The sequence below is a fragment of the Carcharodon carcharias genome, chromosome 9 (genome assembly GCF_017639515.1).
Source record: "Carcharodon carcharias isolate sCarCar2 chromosome 9, sCarCar2.pri, whole genome shotgun sequence".
Classification (NCBI taxonomy): Eukaryota; Metazoa; Chordata; class Chondrichthyes; order Lamniformes; family Lamnidae; genus Carcharodon; species Carcharodon carcharias.
Window position 1 is genome coordinate 161,218,903 of NC_054475.1, and position 20,590 is coordinate 161,239,492.

General features: G+C 42.4%; 1 protein-coding gene across 1 annotated transcript in view; it reads right to left on the bottom strand.

Moving 5' to 3' along the window:
• Positions 1 to 20,590, bottom strand: part of aff2 (AF4/FMR2 family, member 2) — a 455,181-nt gene that overhangs the window by 93,885 nt on the left and 340,706 nt on the right. Inside the window, exon 9 of the mRNA XM_041196209.1 lies at positions 16,123 to 16,157. Within this exon, the coding sequence (XP_041052143.1) occupies positions 16,123 to 16,157 (35 nt within the window). The remainder of the gene's footprint in view (positions 1 to 16,122; positions 16,158 to 20,590) is intronic.

Consider the following 20,590-nt stretch of genomic DNA (forward strand, 5'->3'; position numbering starts at 1 on the left):
ATTGAATAAAGGTCTTTTGCCAACCCAGTGCACACTGGGTAAGCCTCACCTCCATTCCAATTTTTAATCTTTCCCTTACTGCAGAGTGAGGAGGACAAAAGAAAAGACATGAATATGCTGACCATCCTCATCTGTACCAATCATGATAATATGTTGAACTGACTGATTGCCTCTTTATCATTGTAAGGTCACCTGACTATTTGCCATTCCCTGGGCTCTAATAATAAAATGGTTTCAGTCAACATTATATGATTTGAGCCTATTTATGACATCACAGGGTAAAGCAGGGTAGTATGAATGAATTAATATGCTCACACCCTATATCATCTTGCACTACTTTTACATCGGTGTTAATCTACACATAACATACATGGAAAATGTAGCACAACTGCACTGAATGTTCGTACATGAGTCCAGTCGATCATCATTTCTACCCTCGCAAAGCCAACTCTTCTTTTCTCAAGAAAGAGCATAGATTAACGCAGTCTATCTCACTGTCCATGGAATAATTTCATAAGCTGCGTGTGTCCGCATTTGCAGCTCTGGCAGGTCAGAGGGCACAACGGCAGGGTCAAGTTGGGAAATGTATTTTTAAACCTAAACATTTTTACGAAGAGGCCCACATCTAAATTAGGCCCGGATCACTTGGCCTAAATGATGCACCTCTATATTTTTCTGTCACTTTTAAGGTAATTGGCAAAAGGGCCAAGTGATGGGTGGGCGGCCAGGTGGGGTGGGGGGGAGCGGCAGTAAAGATGGGCAGTATTCCTGTTTAACACAGTAAGTTATTATGATTGTGAATTCACTGCCTGAGAGGGTGGTGGAAGCAGATTCAATGGTAATTTTCAAATGCGAATTCGATACAAAGTTGAAAAGAAAAGGAAGATTACAGGGCGATGTGCAATGAGTGGGTGAAGGAAGGATAGCTCTTTCAAAGAGCCAGCACTTGCACGATGGGCTGAATGGCCTCTCTTGTGCTGTAAGGTTCTACAATTTGCTTTGTTCAATTGTTCATTACCGATTCTTTGGGGAATTTTTACATCGATCTTTCTCCCTCTCCCCTTTGTCTCCCTCTGCTATAGAATTTTCCTCTTCTAAATTTATCCATTACAGGTATTTAACTTTTATGCTGACTTAATGTAAGGGTTTCCTAAAATGATCCAGCTGACTGGCACAGGCGTACAATATGGGGCAGTTAACTGTAAATCCTGTTAGGCTTCAAGGTCTGAGATTAGTATGATTCTACAAACCAAAATAGAGAGGAAAATATTACCTTGCACTTCAGCTAAAAGTCAATGAATCTGTTTATTAAACATTATATCAAGAGTTGTAATATGTTATTATAGATGTAACTAGTGTTAGAATCTCACACCTACACACTGGTGCTGAATGTTGATGCAGAAGTCTGGCAATTATGTGCTCAGAATAACTAGGGGAAATCTCTCTAAGACACACTTCAGTAGGTGTATAAATAATTGATCTTGTGATGCACAGATGCTTCGGAGCATCACATCTATACCATAATTCATTCTGTGTAAGCCTAAGTCCCTGATATGCTAATTTACTTGCTAGTGGTGACCTTGGGGCACTTATATCTTGCCATATGAAAATGTGTGTGACTAAGCCATCAAATGATAATTCAGCTTGCAATCTTCACTGTCGATGCTAATCACATTCTTTACAGCCCGTGTTATGAGGTACAATTTGATTACTGACCTGCTATATTACAACTCTGAAAACAATCTGAAGTAAATTTCCTTAATACATCCACTTCTTTGCTTTTGCAGCGTGTTGCTAAAGCCTATTGTGGAGTACATGTGTGTGAGCGGGCAGCCAAGCTGCAATTGAAAACTGGGGCACTGGCACCTTCTCTTTTTTTTGAAGTAAGATTCAATCTCAGAATGTGCTGCTGCTGGGAAGGCTGGCATTTATTGCCCATCCCAATTTCTCTGACCTGATTGAGAGTCGGCCTTGTTGGTGTGGAGCTACCCGGAATGGTCTTGTATTTTCGGCACAGAAACAGGCCGTTCAGCACAATTGGTCTATCCCAGTGTTCATGTTCAGCACCAGCCTCCTCTTACCCCTCTCCAACTCATCTTGTGGCAGTGTGTTCCACATTCTAAACAAACCTTGAGTAAAAATGCTTCCCCTGAATTCCCTATTTGATTTATTAGTGACTACCTTATTTTATGGCTGCTAGTTTTGGTGTTCCCCCCATGAGCAGAAACATTTTCAATACGTTCACTCTATCAAGAGCTTTCATAATCTTTGCCGCCTCTGCAAGTCACTCCTCAACTTTCCCTTTTCTCGAGAAAATTGACCCATTTTGTATCCTCATTAACAGTAGATATAACCTCCCAGTTCTGGACTGGAGTCACACTTAGGCCAGATTGGGCAAGGATGATAGGTTTCCTTCCCTAAAGGACATTAATGAATGAGATAGGTTTTTATGACAATGGTGACTTTTATTGATGTCGGCAAGTTCCACATTCTAACTATTCTTTTGTGAGTAGTTATACGAGGGAGAAAGGGATACAAAGATATGTAGAGGTTGAGTAAATGGGGTTGGGAGGGGTCTCTGGTGAAGCATACACATTGGCATAGACCTGTTGGGCAGATGCCCCTATGCTGTAGTTCTGTGTAATTCTGTGGAATCAGCCCACAATTTTCCATTCATTCAAATTAATAGATGGAGTGCAGTTAGCAGGTAACATAGGAGTGAGACAGTCGAGCCAAAGCTGACAGTGAAGCTTCTACCTGTTTAGATAAGTGACGGCATGTTCGAAACACCGAGGCCTGAATTTGTTGTGAAAATCCCGGAATATGACAGAGTCCCGCTCCCTAATCCACCATTTCCTACCTTTGCGGGGGGCGGGACCGGAGTCAGGCCGGGGGTTAGTGTATGTGAGATTGGCAGAGCTGATCATTTGAATCACCAGCTGCCTCTACTGAAGTGGGATTTTGGAAGAACAGGGGTGTGCAATCTCACATGCGCAGATTTGAACGGGTAAGAGGAGGTCTAAACTTGGTGGATTCTTATGGATAGCTGGGATGCCCCTTTGGAGAGGTAAGGTACCCCTTTGGATAGGGTTCTGGGACACCTTTGGGAGAGGTAAGGCATCCTTTGGGATTGTTAAAAGTGAACATCATTATGCACTTTTTACACAAAAGCTCATTGGAACTCTCAAGCTCTAAAGGAGGTATCCAGCTGACCAGGGACTGTCCAGCTGTCAAGGAAATGTTCAGCTGTCAAGGAAATGTTGAAGAGCTGTCCAGGTGTCAAATCTGTCAAAGCTACCCAGGAAGTGTCAAACTTGTCAAAACTGTAAAACTTACCCAGGAAGTGTCAAACTTGTCAAAACTGTAAAACTTACCCAGGAAGTGACAAACTCGTCAAAACTGTAAAACTTACCCAGGAAGTGTCAAACTTGTCAAAACTGTAAAACTTACCCAGGAAGTGGCAAGGCTGTCAGGGATGGTCCAAGGTGAGTTGACATGGAGGGGGTGAGGGCAAAGGATGGTGGTGGAGGCATGGGTTAGCTTGAGCTGATGTAGGGGGTATGAAGGCAATGGGGGTTGGTAGACGAGCATTAAGTTGGCATAGGGGTGTGAGGGGCCATGGGGTGTGGGTAGCAGGGCATTAAATTGGCATGGGGTATAAAGGACCATGGGGGTGTGGGTAGAGGGGCATTAAGTTGGCGTACGAGTGTGAGAGGCTGTGGGGTGCGGGTAGAGAGGCACAAAGTTGGCACAGGTTTGTGAGAAGTCATGGGACATGAGTGGAGGGTAACCAAGTTGGCATAGGAATGTGGGGGCCATGGGGGTGAGCAGGGGGGGCATAGGTTGGCATGGATGGACGTAGGGAGTGTGTGGGAGGGTGAGGGCTGGAGGGATGTTTTTTTGTTTTATTATTAGTTTTTATTTATTTAAACACAGTGCCGAGACACAGAGGCAGGCCCGCCCGCACAGTCTCCTGTTTCAGCCCACTTGCCGCCGCGGCCGAAAATCCCACCTATGGGGGGCTATTTTTAAAGCTCGGGTTCGCCGAGCTGGGAAATCTCCCAATGCTGCACTCCTGACGTGGGGATGGAGATCTGGGATTGAGTCGGCAAGCGTTCGGTTCGTGAAGAGGGTCTTGGAAGACTTGCGTTTCAGTAGCACCCTTTCACAACTGCAGGACATTCCAAAATGCTTTCCAGCCAGCGAAACGCTTTTGAAGCGTAGTTACTGTTGTAATGCCTCAGTGCAAGGGGGTTGCAATTTGTTTCTAAGTCAATTTATCTGGAAAAGGGGTCATTTTTCACCATTCAGCCATAAATTCTCCTTTGCATAATCGCTTCTCAAAATGTATTACAAAACAAAGAACAAAGCAGAATGAAGGTAAGAATTAATTTAATCTGTAGCAGGATATCTGAGAGCTCCTTTTGTTAATAAATTGACTATATCCCAAGTTCAGTTGTCAGAACAACAGTAATTGACACCGCAATGTCAAGGGCCTTCACTAGCACGCATACATCTAAATCATGGAAACTGCCTGAGGAAATTGCAGAATGAATTATTTTATGCTCTCTGCAGAATAATTGAAGCCTCCGTTTCAGCAACATTGATATAATCTTTGGTGGGTATCGAGGACTGAGTTCCAGGTGTGTGTTTAAAGGAATGACCCTCACCATTACACCTTCCAGTGAAATGTAGGATTATTTTTAATAGTTTGTAGCTATTGTACCTCATCAGGTTAGAGTTGAAGCAGCTACACGTCTCTGTACTGTTCAGGAAGCATGACACAATGCTGTGCTGCTCATTTAACATCGTTCGATGTGAGGCGTGCTCAGGGGAATGAGTGGGGTTAGTGTAGGTGAAGGGGATATTGCTGACTTTGAAAGCTGTGCCTCCAACTGTAACTACCAGAAGCTGATGGTGGGGTCGTCACCAACTGGATGATCCACTTGTATTGAGCAGTTGTACACAAGTGGAGAGAGTTAACCCTTAAAGTGCCTGCTACGGCACTGTTGATAGGTAGAAGCTGGACAGTGGAAGTCAAGGTAAATCCAATGGCAGAGACATCAAGAGATTCCTCCTGTGCATCTCCTGATGAGGTTGGTAAAGGCATGGACACAGCTGCTTGCCTGTACAAAGTCCCAGTTCTCCCATGGCTTCTCCCCTTCTTCTGGAATCTTCCTCAGCTCAGTGTTCTAGCCTGTTGCTCTCTATCCTTTGATTCTGGCCTCCTTTACGACCACTCTCTCCTCTCTGCTTTACTGTCAGCAGCAAAGCCTTTAGCCCAAGGAGAATGCTCCCCACCAGCTTCTCAATGTATCAGGGTGTAGGCAACTAATACTGCCTTGCCGACATTGGCCACAACCCCAGAACAAACAGAAAAGAAACACAGAGGCTGGGACGAGTTGACCAAAAGATTGATCAAGGCAAGAACACTGTGCTGTAATGGGAAGGTGGTGGAGTAGGTATTCTGGAAGTGTGAGATCAAACAGGTTGAAGGATCTTTATTACTCAAGCTCACAAAGGCAGTAGAAGACTTCCATAGTGGGAGGTAAACTTTTTGTTTCAGCACAAAGCAAGCTGTTGATCAATGGACATGTCAATTTAATGGGACATTCACCTAGTCACTGATTCATTCCATCTGCCTCCTAATGGAAAGACAGATAGTTTGTAGGATCAGTTTCAACTGGACCTGCTGCTTTATGGGCAATGATTGTTAACTAGTGGAGCCAACCATTCATCATATGGACCTGCAGATATGAGCACCTTGAGCAGAAACTAAAGGCAAGAATTTATTTGCATGAAGTTAAATGAGTGACCCTTTTGCGAGCAGGAGCAATTAGTTTTTCACAAATAGGTGAAGGATGACTGTTATGATTGTTGGAGGAATTGACATCATTTCTGTGATTGCCATACATTAGGCATATTCTCAAGGGGTCTGCTGGGCTATTTGAATTCCCATTAATCAAGTCATGAAAATCTGCTGTTAGAGAAAGGTTATAAACTTCAGTTTTTAAATTTACAGTTCAGATCATGACTAGCCACATTTAGTGCGTGAACTTTTAATGCCATTTGCGTAATAGACATAATTGCATAATAGGTACATTTTTCTTGCCTGTTCTACTGCTGGCTGTGAATAGGAATGCAAGGAAAGGAAAATGAAATTTAATAGTCAAGGGTGTTTTTCTAATGCTTAGGATTTCCCTGAGAAACACTGAAGGTAAAGAGTGTTCTAACAGTGGGACAGGTTTCATGCCCTTGTATAACAGTTGGTAAAGGTCTAGTCCATTCAGCCACTTCATCTTTCATCATTTATCATTTATCTTTTAAAGCCATGATGGCTGTTTTGGCAACGCACAAAGAAAATCAAACCAAAGCCTTGAAGCAACAGGCCAAACTTCATCATTTGCATAAGCATGTGATAATATGGGAGGAACAGGCCAAAGTGCATTTATGCATCAAAGTATCTTCTGCCATCATCCAGAAATAATCAGGAAATTAGTGAAGTAATGAACTCATGCTGGACATTGCGAAATACTGTCCATCATTAGCCGTCGTGATCCAGTGGGGAGCTCCCCTGTCTCTTCAAGCTTCACGATAGAGACTTTCGCCCATAATCTGGGCAATTACTCCAGTGTGGCTGTGAGGGAGTGCTGCACAGTTGGGGCACTGCTTTCAGATGAGACATTAAAGCCAAGGCCCCACCAGCTCTCTCAAATGCGCAGAGAGAAAGAACAAGGTAGTTCATCCCAGTGTCCTGGCCCATATTTATCCCTCAGCCAATGCCTAAAATAGATGGTTTATTCCATTCCTCTTTGTGGGAGCTTGCTGTACTCAAAGTGGCTGCCACATTTCTACATTACAACAGTGACTGCACTTTAACAATAGTTCATTGGCTCTAAAGCACTTCTGGAAGTCTTGAGGCTGTGAAAGGCGCTATAATACATGTATGTTGCTCCTTCCTGTTGCTATCCGACTATGTAAAAACTGAGATCTCATTTCTCAGCAACAAAAGTGACTATTTACTTGGTTCTGGCAAATGTCAAAAGTGCAGTAGTTTTCAATGAATTTTTATTAGCACGTATGGCTGTTGGCCAAATTACATTTATAAAATTTTAATATCACATATGGCCTAATAACAATTTTTCTTCATTAATATGTGTGTGATATTACACATATGGTTAGTACTGAAAATTTGAAGCACCAGTTTTTATTCATCTCCAGCAGCAATTCTGTCAAGTGTTTTGAATGCAGCGTTTACTGCTAATGATATTTTTCCATGATTCCTTTCAGATTAACCTTCAATATTCATACAGCACTCAGATATCAGAACATAAACTGAAGACAGCACCAGATGATATGATGGATAACGTACAAGGGACAGTACATTTCCTGCAGTTAATTCAGGGATTGTGCAGAAGACTTGGCTATTCCAAAGCTCTCCTGGCTGACTTCCCAACACCCAGAGTCCAGGTGATCCATCTCACTCAAAACCCTGCTGCCTGCATCCTAATCTGTGTCAAGTCTTGCTCACCCATCACACTTGCTAACCAACACTGGCTCCCAGTTCCTTGTAACACATCCAATTTAATACTCCTATCCTAATACTCAATCCCCACATGGCCTTACTGCTCCCCATTTCAGTAACCTCCACCAGCCCTAAAACTCCCCAGGATTTCTCCGTTCCCTGCAAATCTTCTTGTGTGCCCTCCCTCTCCTTTACGGTTTGCTTGGTGGTCATACCTACAACCATTGAGGCTGTATGTTTAGAATTCCCTCCCTAAATCCCTCCTTCACCCTCTCTTTCAATAATATCATCTTTGACAGGGATCACTGCCTGAGCCACAAGCTCAATAGGTGTAGGGCAAATAGGATTAAAGAGTTGAAAGCATGGTGCAAAGACTGTGTGGGAGAAATGAGTTTCATTCATCGGGAAGCGGCACTAGTACTGAGGAAAGAGGCTGTGGTCTGGTTGGAACAGTCTTCACCTGAACTATGCTGGGACCAGTGTTCTGGTGATTCATATAACTTAAGTGGCAGAGAGGATTTTAATCTAAATAGCGAGGGAGAGGGATTGCATGAGGGGAGATGTGGTAAATTAAAGAGAACTACCTGTCCCACCACCCCCCACCCCTTAAACCAGCTTATATTTTACCTCTTTTCTATTTTTCCTTAGTTCTGATTAAGAGTCATTCAGACTCGAAGCGTTAACTGTGTTCCTCTCTGCAGATGCTGTCAGACTTGCTGAGTTTTTCCAGGTATTTTTGTTTTTGTTTTAGATTTCCAGCATCCGTAGTTTTTTTGCTTTTATTTTTTTGCTTTCATCACATGAGGGGAGATGTGGTAAATTAAAGAGAAAGGACAAGGTAATACAGCAGGGCAAAGACATAGGTACGGATAGTGTGGCAAGAAGGGACTGAGCATGTACACTTAAGAGTGCGGCCGTAGATAAGGCCAGAGTTTGCAAGATTGGTAAAAAGACAGAATTGAAGGCTCCTGTATCTGAATATGCGCAGCATTCATAACTAAACAGATGAATTAATAGCAGAAAAAAAAAAATATGTATAACCTGATAGCCATTTCAAAGATGTGGTTGCTAGGGGGCCAGGGCTAGGGTCTAAATATTCCAGGTTATTTGACATTTCAAAAGGACATGAAGCTAGGAAAAGGTGGTGGGGTAGCTCTGTTAGCTGAGGATGACATTAGCACAGTAGTTCAGAAAATCAAGATGTAGGATCAGTTTGGGTTGAGATAAGAAACAGCAAAGGTAAGAAGTCACTTAGGGGAGTAGTTTATAGGTCTCCTAACAGGTACACTGTAGGATAGAGTATGCAGTATTAAGGTTGAACGGGCAGCTTCGAGAATTATATTAATTGGTTCATTAATGGCCTTAACAGGCCTTCAACAGTTTGGCGGACGTGCAGCCACGTCTGGTGCGCACCCGCCAAACGAAAGATCGGAATGATGGGCGGTGACGTTGGGACACACGCCCGATGTCACCGCGCGGCATTTTGCGCGTCGGTGTGCAGGACCCTGGCGGAAAATTCTCCCCCCTGGAGTCTACACATGCAGAGCTTAACAAGGGGGCAGAATCTTCTGTTCAGCGTGCAGGGGGAGGGGGCAGGGCCTGCTCGCCGAGCGTAAAACCCTCAATTAGATTTTCAGTTCGGCGGGCGCGTGGCCGAACTGCCAAAGGCCTTTTAAGGCCATTAAAAAAGTAATTAACTTGGTTAATGGACCTGCCCATCCATCCTTAAGGTTGGCCGGGAGCACAGGCGGGCTTCTGAGCAAACATGAAACCTCATCCACGGGCGGGGTGAGGTCTCACGAGGGTATTAACGTTTTTATAAAATGTTTAAGTAAAAGAAATTGACATGTGCCAGCTCATGTGACAGTGGCACACGAGTGGACACTTCAGTCATTCTTTTTCCCCTTCTTTACTGAAACCTTCAAACCTGAGCTGTTCTCCCTGAGGCAGCACTTTGCCTCAGGGAGACCTGCGCGCTCTTTCTTAGAGCTTCCGGGCGGATGTCACGCTGGGCGGGCCTTAATTGGCCTGCCCACGTAAAATGGCGGCATGCCCCCGACTGGGGGCGCTGGTCGGGGACCCGCCTGCTCGCGCCCGTTCCCACACAACCCCACCCCCCCCAACGGGGGAAAAGATCCTGCCCACGGAGATGCAGAAGTTGTTGCCTGTCATTCTATGCTTCTTCAGAGAGCTCTCTGTTGAGGTTCCCTCCCCCACTCCTGGCTGCAATTAAGCAGAGATCATTGAACAGACAAAAACATGTCCTTTAATGTTCTTAATTCCACTGTAAAATTCATTGAAAAAGTTGCACTTTGACGAATGAGGTGTAAATGCGTTTTTAGCAGTGTACTAAATTCATAATTACTGCTAAACAGCTTCACCGGCCCTGAACAACTAGTTTTATTTTTATGGAATGTCAAATTTCTCCATTATGATAAAAAAAATTCACATTTTTAAAATAACTTTTTATACAAGACTTTTGTGATATTTTATCTTCACATGTCTATGGTCCAAGCATTTATTTTGCTCTCTGTAAAATTTAATTGAAAAGTGAAGGGTAGTCTGTGCATATTAGTTCTTGGTTTGCTATCTGTAAGAATTTATTTTATTATTTCATGGGACATGAGCATTACTGGCAAGGCCAGCATTTGTTGCTCATCCTGAATTGCCCTTGAACTGAGTGCCAATTGCTAAGCCATTTTAGAGGGCAGTTAAGAGCCAACCACACATTTTTTTATTCATTGGGCATGGCATCACTGGCTAGGACAACATTTATTGCCCAATTACCTTTGATCAGACAGCAATTAACAGTCAACCACATTATTGAGGAACTGGAGTCACGCATAAGCCAGACCAGGTGAGGACAGCAGATTTCCTTCCCTGAAGGGCATTAGTGAACCACATAGGTTTTTACACCAATTGGCAATGGTTTCATCACTAGATTTTTAATTCCAGGTTTCACCATCTGCCACAGTGGGATTTGAACCCAGATCCCCAAAGCATTATCCCAGGTTGCTAGATTAACTAGTCCTGTGATAATCCCACTATGCCACCACCATCCCTCCACTACTGTGGGTTTGGAGTCACATGTAGGCCAGACCACATAAGGACAACAAATTTCCTTCCCTAAAGGACATTAGTGAACCAGACAGGCTTTTATGACAATTGATGATACTTTATTAGCACCATTACAGACTAGCTTTCAATTCCGGATTTTTTTTTGAATGTGATTGGCTGCCTAGCCTGTTTGATGATATCAGTGTCGCTATACCCTGGAGATCTCCTTGATGATGCCAGTTTCAAACTGACGTCAGGAAAGGGGAGATCCATGCCATACAGATCACTACGTCTTTGTGAGCAGCTTTCTTTGAGGTCAGTGCTGAGCCTGGGCTTCCTTTCTTCACAACCTTAGTTGGAGTGTTAACACATGTAAAACTGTTTTTAATAAAACCTTTTTGGAAGAGGTTTAGCTATTCCATAACCTTTTATCCCACTACAAAATGAATAAATTATGTCTTAAAATGTGAAGGAGACTGAATAATAAACAGGTCCAATGATAAGAATACTAATTCCTATTTGCTGTTATTTTTAAATTTAGTATTTAGGAAAGATATCAGTCAATGACACATTAACACAATGAAATTACATCAGTGTATTTGGCTATTGCTCTTGTGAGTAAGCATTTGACTTACTCACTGCTGACTAGTTAGATATATCAGTATAATGGCTGTGATTTCACAGCAAGCATGGCATGATTGCAGGGAGGGATAATCCCTGAAATGATATAATCCTACAGTCAAAGATTGTGAGATTCAGCTTTACACCTTGTTAACATAACCATTAAAGGAATGTTTAATCATATTTATACAGCAATAAACCTTAAGTGTTTGTATTATTTGAGGTGTGAGAGGTATTTGACAGTGTGAAATTAGAATTGTTCAACCTAATACCTATAATACTGAACTTCATTTTTCTTTATTTGATGATATATTCAACCCTGTGTTAGTCTTCTCTCAGGCACCATAAACCATTCCCCAAAACAAGACATTGGACTCTGACTGCACCCTAGTTGATATTCTCTCTTTTCTCAATTCCTACCCAGTATGAGGGGTTGGGGGCTGCCATTCAGTTCCCCTTTGACTTTCTTTGTAATAATAGACTCCCTGCACTCAGGCACATTAGAGAACACCGTTTAAACCTATAGGCCCGTTCTTAACTTACTCAAAACTCATTCGCTTAGCAGCTAGCACAGCAGAATAATCAATAACTCCACATTTGTTTTTTCTATTTTCTAATTGCAAATTGTTTTAGATTCTCTCCACGGTACAGACCATACACTGGATAAACTGTCAGGCAGGTAATCATGTAGGTCATTATTGTTGTCCATTGCTGTACCTCTAGAACGTGGCTTTTGTCCAACAGTGGTTAATGTGTCCTTTGAAATTCCCTTCCTTCCTTTCTGCATGGCTCGAGCTGACTGCCCAATGTTTGTGTCTCTGCGGAAATGACCCCTCTCTTCCCCTCCCTCTCTGTAAAGAAAGTTCCTGCCTTCTCCCTAGCACCTTCCCAGAAGACAAATCTAGGTAGAGAAATTGTTGGTCGTGGTTCAGTGAGTTGCAACAGCAACAACTTGCTGTTATAGCACCTTTCATGGAGTAAAACACCACAAGGCACTTCATAGCTCCATTAACAAGTAAAATTTGACACTGAGGCACAGAAGGAGTTCAGCACAGGGGAAGAAAAATCTTGGACAAAAGAGCTTCTTAAAGGAGGAGAGGAAGATAGATTTGGGGGTGGGGTGCATGGGGAGAGGTTTAGAGGAGGAATTCCTGAGTTTATGGCCCAGACAGCTGAAGGTAGCCAATGGTGAAGGGGAGGAACTTGGGGATTGGAGGACTGCAGAGATCTTGAAGGCTTGTAAGGGTGGAAGAGATTACAGAGGCATTCTCTTGCCACAGAGTCAGAAGGTTTGGTGGGGATCAAAAGTCCCACTCCTAAGACCCGAGCACAAAATTAGGCTGACATTTTATGGCAGTAGTGAGGGAGTACTGCACTGTCAGAGGTGTCTTTTTTTTGGATGAGGCATTACATTGAGGCCTTGTCTGTCCTTTCAGATAGGTGTGAAAAATCTCATGGTACAATTTGAAGAAAAGCACCAAGTTCTCCCCATTGTCTTGGCAAATATTTATCCCTCAATCGATACCCAAATCATAATATCTGATTATTTAGTTAATTGCTGTTTGTGCAATCTTGCTGTTTTGCAAGTTAGCTGCCAAGATTATACCAGTGTTTACACCTTAAAAGCATTTAATTGGCTGTAAAGAGCTTTTGGAAATTCCAACATTGCTAAAGGCACTTATATAAATTCAAGCCATTTTATTCCCTTCTTTTTAAGGTCAGGGACTCACTAGGCAGCCAATCATGTGTGAACACTGAACCTACAATACATATAACACTACAGAATTGCCAAACTGATCTCATTAAAATCTCCTATTGGGCAGTAACAGTGAATGCTTTAAGAATTGTTTTCTCATTCTCTCTCATGTACTGTTTAATGTTGTAAACTGAAATTATTTTACTGGCTTGTCATTATGTCAGTTGTGGCCAATCAGAAATTGCTAGGTCTCAACTAACTGAGAGTCTGTGGAATCGATAGCCTCCGAATGCAGAATGCATGTATTCTGTAACCTGGCAACATGGCACGTGTCATTATATTTTCAAAACTGAGCTCCGGATTAAAGTTTAATTGACCCAGGAGTAGTCCCTGGACCTTGGGAATCAGCCAAACTACACTGAGAAACTTTATTAACTATTTATGTATTTAATAAATCAGCAATGTTTGAATTATAACCTCATTAAATGAAGTTCAACATTTCATGATAACATCCAGTCCCTCATCTCTGCTGATCACACACTGCTTGCCTAATCCCCATATGTATAGAATTCTCTCAAAAATCTTAACTGTAAAGTAAAAGAAGTTTACAGTGTAGAATCAGGCTATTCAGCTAATCATTTCTATGCTAGCCCTTGACTAAACCCACTATGAACCTTCAAATGCTTATCAAATTTTTCCTTAAGCATTGCATCCTGTACTCCTATCCTATCTCCTCATCTCCTTCCTCACTGACACCTCAATCAGAGGAAGTGGTCTTTCCTTAGTCCATCTAGCAAAATGTTTTATAATGTTAAAAAAAACTTTGGTAAATCTCCTCTTGGCTTTGTATCAGTAAAAATAGTCCTAGAATCTCAAGTCACTCCTCATAATTATAGCTGCCAACCCCAACATTATCACATGGACTGCAGCAGTTCAAGAAGGCAGCTCACCACCACCTTCTCAAGGGCAATTAGGGATGGGCAATAAATGCTGGCCTAGCCAGCGAAGCCCACATCCCGTTAATAAATTTTTAAAAAAATGTGTTGCACAGTCTTTGTGACTTCAATGTACTTGCTTCAATATGGCACATAAAACCTCTCATTAGTGCTCTAACTGCTGCCTAACCAATATTTTTTAGAGGTTTATCAATACTCCTTTTTTCTTGTATTCTATTTAAGAAGCCCAAAATGCTACTGGCCTTTTTAATGACTTAATCTTCCTACACTTTCAATTTAAGGGAATTATATGCTTAATCTTCTAGGTCTCTCTATCCGACCACCTCCTTCACTGTCCACAACAGTTTGCTCCCATTTCTTCCAAAGTGCCTTCATGCTTCTCCACATTAAATTGCATCTGCCATCAGCTTACCCATTCCAATAAGTTGCCTATGTCTTCCTACTGTCTCCTCCAGTCTTCCTTGTTACCTGCCTAATCCTCCTACTTTTGCATTTCAGCAAATGTCAAGAGTGTGTTCCCCAAGCCCAAGTTCAAATCATCTGCTTGCACCGAGAACAAAAATGGGCTTGAGCTGGCCTGCAGAGTACACCGTGCACCCACCCACCAACCACCCTCCACACACCCAAACCCACCATCCCCCCTGCCTGCCCCAATACCCATTTAACCCAACTCTTTGTTTCCTGTTGAACAAACAACATTTTACCTTTGATGTTTCACTTGCTTTAACCCAGGTGTTTATGTGCAATAACAATACAATAAATCTTTAATGATGAAGTATGTGAAATATTTTGTTACAGTCTTCAGCCAAGGTTTGAACCCTGGTTACCAAAGCAAGAGGGTGGGAGCGGGTATTATTGACTCTGTGATGTATGATCATCCTCATATTACATGCAAGAAATGGGCAAATATATTGAGGTCAATAGTTATGCAAGTGGGGAGAGATATGAATCCGTCTGTTTATCTGTTGTCATCCACTTTGCACTATTGCACAGCATCAAAATGACCTCCGGAAAATTAAACCAGAGGGTTTTCTTAAAATGTAACTATATTGATATGAATTTGGTACATGTCACCATGCAGGAGTCCTGTGCTGTGGAAGCACTAGGCCTTCAATCAGAACTGCAAACTATTAAGGTTGTCTTTTGCACTCAGGCTGTCACACTCCAGAAAGAATAAACCACCAAGCAATCAAAACTGAAAAACCTTTAAAAAAAAGTAGACATAAAGAGGAGGGAACCTTGGTCATTTCTGGTTGTTTTTTCCGACCTTGAGATAAACTGGAAAGAGACCAACAGGCTGTCAATCTAAAGACACTTCCAACAATAACAATAATTGGCCTTTAATTGACCTCGGGACCCATTTCCACTACTTCCCTCAGGAAGTATCCAGACCTATTAAAAGGATGGGTCAGTTTAAGATTCCAACTGTGGTAGCTACGAAATAATCTACAGCAAAAGCACAGGAGTCTAGCTAATCCATATTCATATCTAAGAAAGGAAATGCCCCATGAAGCCCTCCCCACTGGCACATCAATACCGAGTGTCACCTCGGATCTGTTTAAAATATATTTGGGTTGGTAGGAATGTTCACATCATGCATTCAGCAGGAAGCCTAGCATTTGTGTTAGAGCAGTTAGTTTTTCATTGATTAACTGCTGAAGTACACATTGGCATCATTATCATTAAAGGAGAGGTGTCTACACCACGGTGGTCATTTTAATCTCATCCTTCTAATAGTGCAAACCTGACCCCCTTCTCCCCATGACATCCCATGGCTCAGAGGCGTGTGGGCGAGTATTGGGTTATCACCGGGTTGAATTTCTAATGCAACTAATTAAAGGCTATTTAATGTCTTGTCACCTTAACACTGAGTCACTGACACAACCTCTTCTTGTGTGTTTATTTATAGGGGGACCTTAAGCTGATTATTTTTAATCTCGTTACAGTTCATTTAAAGAAAACAACACAATTGGTTTCATATTTGCTGCAGTTGCTGAGTGAATTTGCTGAAACAGTGTTACTTGAAACAAAACACAAGTTGTATTGGAATCGAATTGGATAATTTATGGCTAGCATAAAACATTTGCCCTCCAGGTAGTAATAGGTGGATTGCAATGTCATGCTTGTGTAATCACTTACCTGAATAGCTTAAAGATCATAAATAATCCCCCCAACTAAACATAATAAACACTTTAGTGTGTGTTTATTGATCACAAATAGAAAATACAGCAACATAAAATAAAGGGTTTTTTTTGAAAAAAACTTACTTTACAGCAATGGGTCGAATCTTGGTTTTCTCGACCTGCAAGTACAAATGTAAAAAAATTAGCTGGACGGAAACAATGCAAATAATCAGCTGTTGAGAAGGCTTTCATAACTTAGTGTTTCAGCACTTAGCAGTGGACCAACATGCTGCTAAGCACAGGATGAATTTCACTTCTTCTAAAGATCGCTGTTAAACCGACTGGACATCCAAGTCACTGTTGCACTTTTCCCATTGCAAGTGCTGGATTCAGTAGAAAGGGACCAAAAGAATATGCTTTGGTGTATGCTGTAGCTCAGTTGGCAGCACTCTTGCCCCTGAATTAGGAGATTGTGGGTTCAAGTCCCACTCCAGGATTTGAGCACAAAAACATATGCTGGTACACCAGTATAGCACTGAGGGAGGTGCTATCTTTTTATACTAAACAAAGGATCCAATCTTCCCTCTTAAATTGACATAAATGGTCCCATGCCACTATTGTGAAGGAGAGCAGGGGGTCATTCCCAGTAACCTGTTTATCGTTTATCCTTTAAACAACATCACAAAAGCAAATAGTCTAGTCATTCAATGGCATTACCATCACCGAATCCCCCACTATCAACATCCCTGGGGGTTACCATTGACCAGAAACTAAACTGGACTAGCCATAAAAATACAGTGGCTCCAAGAGTAGGTCAGAGGCTAGGAATCGTGCGATGAGTAACACACCTCCTGACTCCCCAAAGCCTGTCCACCATCTACAAGGCACAAGTCAGGAATCTGATGGAATACTCTCCACTTGCCTGGATGAGCACTGCTCCCACACCACTAAAGAAGCTTGACACCATCCAGAACAAAGCAGTCCACTTGATTGGCACCCCATCCACAAACATTCACTCCCTCCACCACCGGCACACAGTAGCAGCAGTGTGTACTATCTACAAGATGCACAGCAGGAATTCACCAAGGCTTCTTCAACAGCACCTTCCAAATCCATGACCACTACCATCTAGAAGGACAAGGGCAGCAGATAGATGAGAATATCACCACTTGGAAGTTCCCCTCCAAGTTACTCACCATCCTGACTTGGAAATATATCGCCATTCCTTCACTGCCGCTGGGTCAAAATCCTGGAACTCCCTTCCTAACAGCACTGTGGGTGTACCTGCACCACATGGACTGCAGTGATTCAAGAAGGCAGCTCAACATCACCTTCTCAAGGGCAATTAGGGATGGGGAATAAATGCTGGCCTAGCCAGCGAAGCCCACATCCCATGAATGAATTTAAAAAAATGATCATACTGCTGTTTGTGGAATCTTGCTGTATGCATTATATGAGTGATTATACTTCAAAAGGACACCTCATTGGCTGTAAGGCACTTTGGGATGTCCTGAGGTCACAAAATATGTTAAGAAAATGCAAGTCTTTCTTTCCTTTTGCATTTTATTGTGTTACGCGTTCTGACTGAAATCATTTTTAAAATTTGTTCATGGGGTGAGGGCATCACTGGCAAGGCCAGTATTTGTTGCCATCCCTAATTGCCCTTGAACTGAGCGGCTTGCTCGACTATTTCTGAGGCAGTTAAGAGTAAACCACATTGCTGTGGGTCTGGAGTCATGTGTAGGCCAGACCAGGTAAGTGCAGCAGATTTCCTTCTGGTTTTTTTATGATAATTGAAGACAGTTTGGTCTCCATTACTGAGACTAGCTTTCAATTTATAATTTTATTAATTAAATTTAAACTGCACTAACTGCCACAGTGGGGTTAGAACTTTGCCCCCCCCACCCCGAGCCAGCCTGGGCCCGTGGACTTTTAGTCCAGTGATGTGACCACTACACCACCATCACCATCACAGGTACTTTGGTCTAATTGCAATAATTGAGATGGAAACAAGACTAAGACAAGAGTAGCAGAGGTCTGAAGAAGGGTCATACAGACTCAAAACTTTAGCTCTGTTTTTCTCTCTCTCCGCAGATGTTGTCAGACATGCTGAGTTTTTTCCAGCATTTTCTATTTTTTATTTCAGATTTCCAGCTTCTTCATGATTTTATTTTTATTTTATTACAGTAGCAGAGGTAGGTTGCTTCGGCCGAGGACATATTTTGCAATCTAAGGAAACAATAATCTTTCTTACATCGTTACAGAATGACCGGCTGGGCGTCGCGTATGAGGTGCTTCCAGAAAGCTCAATTCATTAAGAGCCTTGCTTGTAGCTCAATGTTTGCTGTACAGCTCATGACAGCAATAGTTAAACGTTGTGCTGTAATCAGCCAGTGATAAAGTTGACCACTCGGAGCTGCTCTACTATTATCTCATGCACCATGACAGTCACTTCACAAGTGGGACAAGAATAGCCGGGGGCGAATTAAAACGTCTCAGACTGAAGAGCAGAAATTACCCAATTACAGTTCCATTAATCGCCTTGGACTCTGTATTCTGTGTGCCATGTCATTCAAGCTGAGGCATTGTTTTATGTGGTACTTATGGTGATCTTGTTAGTGGAAGATTGGAACAGCAGTTAGCAGTCTTTTAATCAAAGATGCATCAGTTTACACTGCTTGTACCTCCATTAGAATCTGCTTGAGAGCACTTCCTGGCACTCTCAGCCTTTTCCCGTCCAACTGATGTCTCATTGCTATAACAGGACCGAGCTTAGGAAAATGGGAACAGGAGTTGGCCATTTCAATCCCTTGAGCCTGTTCTGCCATTCATTAGGGCAAGTTAGGCTGCATTTATTCTGAATTCTGCAGCCACCCTGGTTGCGCTCGAGGCAGTCCAAATTCAGCATGGGATCTGAAGCAGGTATTAGGCCTCTTCCTTGTACGAAAGGGGCAAATGCTTTCAGGCGCAGGCCCTGGACACCTGTGCTTTAGTCTCTCCCAACATGACAGGCGAAGAAGTGGGCATGCATGACATACAAGTCGCCTGCCACATTGAACACTTTGGTGTCCATTTTGCAGGCATAAACGTCAAAGAATTCCAAGGCCCATGGTGTTTTTTCCTCTGCAATCGGTGGAACTACTGAGTACATCGGAGCCCAGGATACAGGTCAGGATGGAGTTCAGCCTAAAGTGCAAATAAATTGACCGAACTCCCAGCTATGCTGCACTCTTCACATATAGAAACCTCCAAGAGTAGAAGTGGGCAGATATCATGGGATGCTTTAACTGCAACAGGGCGAGGTTGAGGCAGATAAAGATTTGAAAGAGATGAAGTTTCGGAGCTGTACGAAGCCAGCAGGACAGTGGGATTAGTTTTGGACTGTCCTTGTAAAGACAGTAGAGGGCTGAAGATTGAACAGGACTAAGTACCAAATAAAATCTGAGGAAAAGCTTTTTTAAACAATGAATGTTTAGGATTTGGAATGCACTGACTGATAGGCTGGCGGATACAGATACAATTGACTTTTTCAAAAGAGAACTCAATAAATATTTGAAGGAGGGATTTTGCAGGGAAATGGGAAAGAACAGGGGACTGGCATTAATTGGATTGATCTTCGAAAGAGCTGGTAAAGATTTGAAGGGCTGAATTCTGTGCTGTACTAATCTTTGATGCTATGTTTCTATATCAAACGATACCAACAGCGATGCCTTGTGCTCCCGAAGTGTGGATCTAGCACAGATGGCATCTGGCCAACTGTAAAACCAATAAGACTGGGTGAATCCTGACATCTGGCCCCAGCAAGGGAACTCTGCTGCCTGTAGCACAGTGCAAAAGAGTTTTAAAAGCATCTGATTCATCACTTCATGTGCACATGTCCGTGACAACACGGACGGATGAAGACTACTGGCTAACAACTATTTCAGCTATAATACTGTCACATGAATTGTAATTTCAAAGCTTGTATGTAGGTTTCAAAATTATGTTTGTCAACATTCCTCATATTGGGGGAGGGCTGCACTATTGGAAGTGCTGTCTTTTGGATGAGATAATAAACCAAAGCCCTGCCTGCCCCTCAGGTGGATGTAAAAAGATCCTGTGGCACTATTTCAAAGTAGAACAGGGCAGTCTTGGCCAGTATTTATGCCTCAATCAACCAACATCACTAAAAGAGACTGATAATTTTCCATTATAATGGTGTTTGTGGGATCTTGCCATGCACAAATTGACTTCTGCATTTCTACATTACAACAGTGACTACACTTCAAAAAGTACTTCATTGACTGGAAAGCTTCTTGTCACATCCTAAGCTCATGAAAAGCACAATATCAATGTAAGTTCTTTCTTACTTTCAATTTAATTCAAATTTTGGGACTCAGGTTTTAAAATGGCCACAGCAATGTAAATTATATTTGGTACTTTCCTTCTGCAATTTAGTTTTGGAACAGGGGGTTATTTTCGGATGCTTTATTAATAATAATACAGGGATATGTCACAGCTCCAAACTGACAGCGAAGAAGAGACATTCAGGTATGAAAATAACTCATTAATGTGTTTGGTAGAGAAGGGGAGGGGTGCAAGAATGAGAATTGCTGCAAATAAACATTTCCAC